Raw genomic sequence first — 9,240 nt, forward strand, 5'->3', positions numbered from 1 at the left:
CCAGAGAAGTGCGTACACGCACCCATGAACACTGGACCTGAGTCTCAGGGGAGCGTTCCGCACTTCCAACAAGGTCATAAAGATGCTGCCGGCCATGAGCCACACGGTGAGCAGCAATTCGAAGGGTTAGGGATAGATTCTCTGAGGTGAAGATGCTGGAGCTGACAGCTGACGGATGAGGAAGACTTGGCCAAGAAGCCTTGTTAGGCATAAAGCTAGGTGGAGATGGGCGTTTGGCACAGCACTGAAGATGTCCTCAGGGCGCCCATATCCCCAGTGGGAGTACCTGGGTTCCAATCTCAGCTCCGGCTCCAATTCCTGATTCCTGATAGGGCACACCCTGGGAGGCATCAGTCGATGGCACAAGTACATGTACCTGCCACCCATGTGGGAGACCTGGTTTGAGTTCTGGGCTCCTGGCTTCAGCCTGGCCCAGCCCTCGCTGTTGCAGGCATTTGGGGAATAAACCAGTGGGTGGAAAATACTTCTTTCTCTCCGCCCTTCAAATAAAGCAAATATTTTTTTAAAAGAACCAGGTCTTACAAAGGTCCTGTAACATAGGAAAAACTGGGGGAAAGGTCAGTGTGGCTGTAGTGTAGAGAACTAGAAGAGTGAGATGGAGCTGCAGAGAGCCTGTGCCCAGGTGTGCAGGACCACGTGTGCAGCCTCTTGAATGTTAATATTTAGCTTGATGGTGAGGAGAAGCCACTGCAGGCAGTGAAGCAGGAAAGGGACGTGATCAGATCTGCATTGTGAAAAGACTGTTCCACTTGCACTGCACTATAAATAACAGACGATGGAAAGTGGACGCAGAACACCTGTTAGGAATCAGAAGCCTAACGCAGCCTGAGTAAGTGGTCAAGATGGAGAGAGCTGAGGGTTCAAATGGGCAGGACTCAACGTGGAGTAAGGAAGGCATTTCCTGGGCTCTTGCTCGAGGCTCTGCCCACAACTGGGCGATGAAGGTACCAGCACCGTAGAAGGAAGCATGAGCAGCAGGTTGCAGAGAGCATGAGTTGGGTCTTGCACATACTGAGTTTGAGGCCCCTGTGGGTCAGCAATGCTGAAACCAACAAGAGCTTGTTCTTTCATGGGTCTGGAGCTCAGGAGAGAGGTGGGAGCTGCAGATGTCAGTCTGGGAGCCGGCTTTGCGTGGTGGTGGCAGCTGTGGGCGAGGGCCAAGTCCCAAGGTGAAGACAAAGTGTGCGGTGAGAGGAGGGCCTGGGACCAAGCCTCCGAGGGCTGCGGACAATGAAGGCAGTGAGGAAGGGCAGGAGTCTGAAATGGAGAAAGAAAGCCCGGGGAGCATGGGTCCTGGCAGCCAAGGCAGAAAGTGCTTAGGGGGAGGGGTAGTCAACCGTGTCCAATGCTGTTGAGAGCTGATGAAGATTCACTCGACACAGGGGTGGTGGGACCCAAAGAAGTCTCCTTGCAGAGACCCGAAACTAAAGTCGCGTGCGACGCCCATCCAGTCTCCCTGTGCATCAGCTGCCTGGAAACACGGGTATACATGCCTACGTCTCCCAGAACCTCCTCCAGGCCTATCCTCAAAGCCTAGCACAAGGCCTGGGACAGAGTGGGCATTTAGGAAATTTCACGGATGAAGAGGCCAGTGTTGTGTGGCACAGCGGGTAAAGGCACTGCTTATGATAACAGAATCCAATAAGGGCACTGGTTCTAGCGCCAGCTGCTCCACTTCTGATCCAGGTCCCTGCTAATGTGCCTGGGAAAGCAGTGGAAGATGGCCCGAGTCCTTGCGCCCCTGAACCCAAATGGGAGACCCAGAAGAAGTTCCTGGCTCCTGGCTTTGGATCATCACAGCAACAGCCACTGTGGCCATTTCGGGAGTGAACCAGCAGAAGGAAGACCTCTGTCTCTCTGTAACTCTGCCTTAGAAATAAATAAATCTAAAACACACACACACACTAGCTCAAAAAATTTCAATATGCTTTTAAAAAGAAGAAAGATTTCACTGATGAAGAAATGAGTTGATGGAAGGAGAGGCGAATGAATGAATGACGGGGAAAAACCGGCAGCACAGGAGGAATCTCTGGCATTGGTCTGGGCTGACTGCTATCCTTCAGCTTTTCTTCTCGTTTTTACCGCAATGGCCCGCAGACCCACGGAACCGACGACCGAGCCCCCGGCCCCTCCCCCTCTGACGAAGAGTCTGGGCCCAAGGTTCTGCTGACGTGGGAAGGGGAGGAGAGTCTGGAGGAAGGGGAGGGGAAAGCGGCGCAGACCGAGGAGGCGCCCGCGGCTGCAGAGCTGCGGACTGGGGTCTCTCCGCGCTCTTGGCGTCCGGCCCCGGCGCGCAGCTGGGCCAGAGGACAGCCCATCCTTTCGGCGCGGGCCGGCAGGGCCCCTGCGGTCGGCAAGCTGGCTCCCCGGGTGGCCACCGGGACCCCCGAGCCGAATGGCGGGGGCGGCAGCAAGATCGACAGCTCTGTAGAGATCACCCCCGGCTCCAACGGAGTGAGTGCCCGCGCCGGCGCTCCCGGCTCCCTGCTTCCGCGCCCCCCAGCCCCCGGAGCCCCCCGCGGCCCTCCGCCCCCTCCCCGTGCTCTGCGGGTGTCTGCGCTTCAGCCTCCTGCCCCCGCCCCAGCAGGTCGGGACCCTGGGAGATGCGGTGCCCGCGGAGCAGCTGCAGGGTGAGCGCGAGCGCGAGCGGGAGGGGGAGGGCGCGGCGGGCGGCGGCGGGCTGGGCAGCAGCCTGTCCCTGGCCGTGCCCCCGGGCCCCCTCAGCTTCGAGGCGCTGCTGGCCCAGGTGGGGGCGCTGGGCGGCGGCCAGCAGCTCCAGCTCGGCCTCTGCTGCCTGCCCGTGCTCTTCGTGGCGCTGGGGATGGCCTCGGACCCCATCTTCACGCTGGCGCCCCCGCTGCATTGCCACTACGGCGGCTTCCCCCCCAATGCCACTGGCTGGGAACAGCCCCCCAATGCCAGCGGCGTCAGCGTCGCCAGCGCGGCCCTAGCAGCCAGCGCCGCCAGCCGCGTCGCCACCAGCACCGACCCTGCGTGTAGTGGCTTCGCCCCGCCGGACTTCAACCACTGCCTCAAGGACTGGGACTATAACGGCCTGCCCGTGCTCACCACCAACGCCATCGGCCAGGTGAGGCCGCGGGCGGGCCGCGGGTCCCGGGCGGGCTGAGCGCCGCGATGCGGAGCCTCATGCCCGCTGCCCCCTTCTCCCGTCCCCAGTGGGATCTGGTGTGTGACCTGGGCTGGCAGGTGATCCTGGAGCAGATCCTCTTCATCTTGGGCTTTGCCTCCGGCTACCTGTTCCTGGGTTACCCCGCAGACAGGTGAGGGCTGTTGAGGGGCAGGTCTGGTGGAACAGGAGGTCCCAGGGAAGCTGGCCCAAGCAGCTGGGTCCCGCGGGGGGCGGAGGACCATTCGCTGGACCCTGCAGGCTTCTCTGGACTTCTGTCTAGTGAGCCAGGCTAGCCTCAGCCTCACCCCCCAACAAGCTACACCTTCCATACCTCTTCCGCACAAGGGGATGGCTCCATCTGTGCCAACTACTGGGCTCATCCCTGCTGACCAGCAACCCTCTCTCTGAGATCAAAGTCCCAGCACTCCCTCCTGTGCCCGTGTCACTTTCGCCCTCTCCCTTGCCAGTCTTGTGTTTTAGTAGACTCCACCCCACCCATTAAGAGCCCACCTGCAGCTGTTGGCTCCCTCCTGGTGGCCTCATTCCTAATACTTTCATTCCTAAATAGCAACAGCTGCACTCCTAGTGAGCGAGTGTTCAACTTTACAAATCACCCATCTCTGACGACAGCCCCTGCCACACTGCAGTGGGTAATACCTGAGGAGCTACACCCCTCCCCAGGGTGCCATGTCTGCCATCAACGAACTCCATCCCTTTGGATCGAGGCCTCCCGCGGCACCCTCTTAGATTAACAGTCCCCATTTCCATGGGTCGGTAGCCTCGGCTCCGGAGATCACTCCAACCCTCCCAACCAGGAACTCCTCACACATGAAGACTCTCATCCTCTCTGATTCTGAATGCCACCACCTGACAGCTCCTCCACTCCACTGGCCATCCGTGTGGACTCTTAGACTCATCCCCACTCATCTGTGTCCTATCCGAATGTGTTAATAGCTCAGCTCCCTTGGGTCAAGGATATCCCTGTGTTCAGTAGTTTAGTACCTTAAGGACAATGCCCATCCTCACTACCAACAGTCACACAGCCTGTGGAGCAGAGGTCGGTAATCCATCCCATACTTCAACGATCTCATTTCCAAGGATCAGTAGCCTTGTTCCTATGGAACAATGGCCGCAACTGTAAAGATCAGTAATGCAGTCTCCTAAAATCAGTAGCCTTAACCACATCAATCAATAAGCCCATCCTCATAGGAAAACGCCCTACCCTGTTGGGCCAGTAGCCTCACTCCCAGGGATTGCTGCCGCCTTGCCCCCAGTCTTTGTCTCCATCCAGCAGTGGTCTTAGCCCCAAAGAGCTCTATCCCTGACCTCACTGGCTCACAGTCAAAAGCATCATCTTATGTCTCATCTCCCCAGTCTGTGACCCCATCCTCACTGATTACCCCGCAGATTAATGGATTCACCCCCACTGACCCGCAGCCTCCTGCTCACCCCACGAATCAATGGCTCCATCCCCAGAGATCAGTTGTGCAGTTTCTGAGATTGCTAGTCGGACCCCCACCCCCCACTGAGCCTGGATTAACGAGGTAGACCCAGCACCATGGACCAGCAGCTCCATCTCCTGGCCACTGGCCAATCCCCCTGACCATTCTTAAGTGTCTGTAGACTTGTCCCAACTCTGTAGACAGTGTCCTCATACCCCCAGGTCACTGACCAGTACTATCCCTGTGGACAAGTGGTCAATGGTCTCATCTCTACAGAGCAGCAGCTCCAACCCCATATATCAATGACTCCCTCTCCTCTGGTTAGTGTGAGCAAGACAAGCTCCATCCCCATTGACCAATGGCTCTGTTCCCAAGGATTAATGATCCCAAATTCCCTAAGCAAGATCTGTCCCCTCTGATGGGTGATCTCACATCCCTGGCTAAATGCCCCAATCTGACCAACAGTGTATTCCCAAGAGCCAGTGGCTGCCTCTCCCCCACAGAACCACAACTTCGCCCCAGTGCCCAGGAGCCAGCAACCAGCTGCCCATGGTCCCTTCCCTTCAGGCCAACCTCTGGCTCCCAGAGGCTCATCATATCTTCAGCCTTGAAGTGGATAGCTGGGCCCCACCCAGCAACTCTTCCCCCAGGGACTGTAGATAACCAGCAGCCCTCTCCACTGTCTGCTGTCCAGGTTTGGCCGTCGTGGGATTGTCCTGCTGACCTTGGGGCTGGTGGGCCCCTGTGGAGTGGGAGGGGCTGCTGCCGGCTCCTCCACAGGTGTCATGGCTCTCCGGTTCCTCCTGGGCTTCTTGCTTGCTGGCATTGACCTTGGTGTCTACCTGATGCGTAAGTGGCATCTCGCAGAGGTCCCTCCTGGGATCTCATACCTGCCTGTCTGTGGCCCCAGGCCATTCCCACTGCCCCCTGGGGGTCCCTCAGTCACTTCTGCAGCTCCATACTTCAGCTGCCCAGGATCCTGGCTGTTTTTCTGCCCAGGCCTTTGAAGGCTCCTGCAGCTCTCCCACCAGTCTCCCTGCCATGATCTGGAGCGCCTCCCTAGGCCTGAACTTACTGCCGTCAGGGACTCTGGTTTACCAAATGAAATCCTGACTAGCCTTGTGGCCTTGGACAAGGGTTGATGTGAAGGTCGAATAAGAGACCCCTAAGGAAGGGCTGTAAACTGGGAATGCTGAATGCCTTTCGCAGGGCCTCTAACCCGAGGTCCCCCTAGGTTTGCAGGAGAGGAGAGACGGCTGGACCGTCTCTCTGCCCCTTGCCACCCAGCGGTTAGTCTGTGGGAGGTGACGGCTGCAGCCTCCACTGAGGGTCTGACCTTGCTCTCTGTCCTCCTCCCTCCTCCCCTCTCCTCTCTCCTGCCTTCTCCTTCCCTGGCCTCTCCTCCCTCCGTTCCTGCTGTGTCTCCAGGCCTGGAGCTGTGCGACCCAACACAGAGGCTTCGGGTGGCCCTGGCAGGGGAGTTGGTGGGGGTGGGGGGGCACTTCCTGTTCCTGGGCCTGGCCCTTGTCTCTAAGGACTGGCGGTTTCTGCAGCGAATGATCACCGCTCCCTGCATCCTCTTCCTGTTTTATGGGTCAGTATTGCCTTCCGCCGGTCATCTGGCCAGCCCCATCTCTGCCTCCAGCCCCCAAGAGGTGGGAAGGTCCCTTCCCTGGGTTGGAAAGGGGAGGCCTCATGGTGTGCTCCCGCCGACCTGTCCCCAGCTGGCCGGGTCTGTTTCTGGAGTCCGCGCGGTGGCTGATAGTGAAGCGGCAGATCGAGGAGGCCCAGTCTGTGCTGAGGATCCTGGCTGAGCGGAACCGGCCGCATGGGCAGATGCTGGGGGAGGAAGCCCAAGAAGCCCTGCAGGGTAAGAGACCAGGGGCCCTGCAGGTGATGCCCCATGTGTGCATGATGGAGCCCTCTGCAGGGTTCGAGCCGTGCCTCCTCCTCCCAGGATCCCACCACTCACGTGGGAGGATCCCAGGGGCGTGGCTGTTTCTTCTAACAGACAGCTCCTCTCTGTCTCCCCCAAAGACCTGGAGAACACCTGCCCTCTCCCTGCAACATCTTCCTTTTCCTTCGCTTCCCTCCTCAACTACCGCAACATCTGGAAAAATCTGCTTATCCTGGGCTTCACCAAGTGAGCCTGCGTGTCTGAGCTGTGGGCCAGGCCAGTCGCCGGAATGGGGGCTGGCTGGGTTAGGGGGCCAGCCAGGGAGGTGGTAGGCTGCAGGTGCAGACACTGGTTCTTTGCTTCCCCACCCCTGCCCACAGCTTCATCGCCCATGCCATTCGCCACTGCTACCAGCCAGTGGGAGGAGGAGGGAGCCCGTCGGATTTCTACCTGTGCTCCCTGCTGGCCAGCGGCACGGCAGCCCTGGCCTGCGTCTTCCTGGGGGTCACCGTGGACCGATTTGGCCGCCGGGGCATCCTGCTCCTCTCGATGACTCTGACTGGCATCGCATCTCTGGTCCTGCTGGGCCTGTGGGACTGTGAGCATCCTCCCTGCCCCACGGGGTGGGCTCTACAAGGAACCCCAGCCGAAGTGCCCAGCCGGGCCAAGCCACAGCTTCTGGCCCAGGCCTCCCAAGACTAGGTCCAGACCCTGCCTCCGGCTTCCATAAGCCTCCAGCTGGCCACATGACCAAGCCTGTGTGTCCTTCCAGTCACCTAGCGACTACCGAGAGTCCACCCAACTGGAACCATAGGGTCCCCAGGCCAAGGAGGTGCCCGGGACAGTGCGCCAGGCCTGGTCTCGCCCCCTCCACCCACCATCCCCCTCTTGGTCCTCCAGATCTGAACGAGGCTGCCGTCACCACCTTCTCTGTCCTGGGGCTCTTCTCCTCCCAAGCTGCTGCCATCCTCAGCACCCTCCTTGCTGCCGAAGTCATCCCGACCACTGTCCGGTGAGAGCAGCGGTGCTGCCCGGGCAGGGCCAGGCCTCGGGGCTGGGAAGATGGAGGAGGGGAGGATGCTGGCGAAAGGTTGGGGCGAAGACCGCACCCCCGGGCTGAGTGCCGCCTCCTTTCTCCCAGGGGCCGCGGCCTGGGCCTGATCATGGCTCTGGGGGCGCTCGGGGGGCTGAGTGGCCCGGCCCAGCGCCTCCACATGGGCCACGGAGCCTTCCTGCAGCACGTGGTGCTGGCGGCCTGCGCGCTGCTCTGCATCCTCAGCATCATGCTCCTGCCAGAGACCAAGCGCAAGCTGCTGCCCGAGGTGCTCCGGGACGGGGAGCTGTGCCGCCGGCCGTCCCTGCTGCGGCAGCCCCCGCCGCACCGCTGCGACCACGTCCCGCTGCTTGCCACCCCCAACCCTGCCCTCTGAGCAGCCTCTGTCAGCCTGCCGGGAGGCTGGCCCCTGCAGGGAGGTGGCCTCGGCCCGGCCAGGAGATCGGGAAGACTGAGCGAGGCAGGGCCACCCCGCCTCCCGCCAGCCACAGAGGAGCAGCGCTCAGAGGGCTGTCCCCACACCGCCTCCTCCCTGCTGCTTTGTGTTCACTTCCTGGGCAGGGGTCAGGGTCAGGGGTCAGGGAGCGAGCTCCATGCTGTAACACTGGGTCTGGGCTCCATCCTGTGCCCAAAGACATCCACCCAGACCTCATTCTCTCTTGCTCTATCATTCTGTTTCAATAAAGACATTTTGAATAAACAAGCAAATCATAGCCTGGACTGCCTTCCCTTCTGTTGTCCTTCTGTCTGCAGGGAGAAGGTTTCCCCGAGTGGAATACAGACCAGTAGCAGTCTCCCTTCCACCCTCCCCTCCCCCTGGCAGGTAGTAACTTGCAGACCAACCCCACCCCACCCCACCCCACCCCCGTACTGACTGCTCACCGCGCTGCCAGGGCTGGAGCGGGCGCTTTATGCACTTCCCACATGATTCTTACCACAGCGCAAGGCAGATGTTTGGACCATTTTTGGGTTTTTGATATAAGCAATAAAAACAGACCCTAATGAACTGAAACAAAGCAGGAGTTTACTAGATACAGCAGGGCAGGTCGCAGGGGGAGCGCACAGGATGTAAGGAGCAGAACGAGATGTTGAACAGTTCAGAACCAAGAGGCTTCCTGATCCAGGGAGGGGGAAGCACTAAGGCTTCTGGAAGGCTTGTCTCTGGGGGATTGTATCTTTGGGTCCCACCCACCCCCCACACCAGTCACTGACAGCTGGGGAGAAGCAAAGCAAAATCTGGGTGCTGTTCCCGCCAGGGGGACTGCTTGTGGTCCAGAACAAGCAACGATGCCCGCGGCAGGACGACCACTCTTCTACGGATAAGAACACTCCAGAAACTTGACCCAGGGTCCCGAGCCAACGGTGACCAAGCTAAGAGCAGATCCCAGAGACAGCGCTCTCCCCTGACGCCTCCCCAGCTCATCCTAATCTTGGGGCACTTGGCTGGTAAGCAGAAGAGGGAGAGACGGACTTCCCTCCACACCAGGCCCTGTCTTCCCCTGCAAGCCCTGGCCTGGCTTTACCACCAGGGACAGATCTCTGCACCTCCGCCTTGCTCAGGGGTCGCTACGAGGAGAGAACGAGATAACGTACCCTAAGTGTGTCTTAAACCACCCCACTAGACAGTAAGCCCCTGAGGGCAGGGAGCTGTGTCGTCTTCAGCTTTGAAACACCCGCGGCTGGTTGAGTTCTTTCA

The 9,240-nt window shown here is 59.7% G+C and overlaps 1 protein-coding gene across 3 annotated transcripts; it reads left to right on the forward strand.

Annotated features, from left to right (window-relative positions):
* Nucleotides 1-2,761: 2,761 nt before the first annotated feature.
* Nucleotides 2,762-8,252, forward strand: SLC22A17 (solute carrier family 22 member 17). 3 transcript variants are annotated; one of them, XM_062205423.1, is made up of 7 exons: nucleotides 2,763-3,109; nucleotides 3,199-3,302; nucleotides 5,288-5,442; nucleotides 6,022-6,187; nucleotides 6,318-6,463; nucleotides 6,871-7,088; nucleotides 7,391-7,481. In XM_062205423.1, the coding sequence occupies exons 1-6, from the start codon at nucleotides 2,843-2,845 to the stop codon at nucleotides 7,041-7,043; spliced, it is 1,011 nt and encodes a 336-aa protein (XP_062061407.1). In that variant the 5' UTR covers nucleotides 2,763-2,842; the 3' UTR covers nucleotides 7,044-7,088; nucleotides 7,391-7,481. The 3 variants fall into 3 exon arrangements, with proteins under 3 accessions (XP_062061408.1, XP_062061407.1, XP_062061409.1); XM_062205425.1 differs by lacking the exons at nucleotides 2,763-3,109; nucleotides 3,199-3,302 and adding exons at nucleotides 6,631-6,736; nucleotides 7,632-8,252 and having other exon boundaries at nucleotides 5,353-5,442; nucleotides 6,147-6,187; nucleotides 7,391-7,502; XM_062205424.1 differs by lacking the exons at nucleotides 6,871-7,088; nucleotides 7,391-7,481 and adding an exon at nucleotides 6,631-6,740 and having other exon boundaries at nucleotides 2,762-3,109.
* The last annotated feature ends 988 nt before the right edge of the window (nucleotides 8,253-9,240 follow it).

The sequence above is a fragment of the Lepus europaeus genome, chromosome 11 (genome assembly GCF_033115175.1).
Source record: "Lepus europaeus isolate LE1 chromosome 11, mLepTim1.pri, whole genome shotgun sequence".
Classification (NCBI taxonomy): domain Eukaryota; kingdom Metazoa; phylum Chordata; class Mammalia; order Lagomorpha; family Leporidae; genus Lepus; species Lepus europaeus.

Excerpts from the sequence above, each read along its gene's own strand:
- SLC22A17 (XM_062205423.1), top strand. The coding sequence starts at position 2,843 with ATGGCCTCGGACCCCATCTTCACGCTGGCGCCCCCGCTGCATTGCCAC. Across the intron at positions 5,443-6,021 it reads CCTTGGTGTCTACCTGATGC|GCCTGGAGCTGTGCGACCCA; the intron begins GTAAGTGGCATC and ends CTGTGTCTCCAG. Across the intron at positions 6,464-6,870 it reads AGCCCAAGAAGCCCTGCAGG|CTTCATCGCCCATGCCATTC; the intron begins GTAAGAGACCAG and ends CCCTGCCCACAG.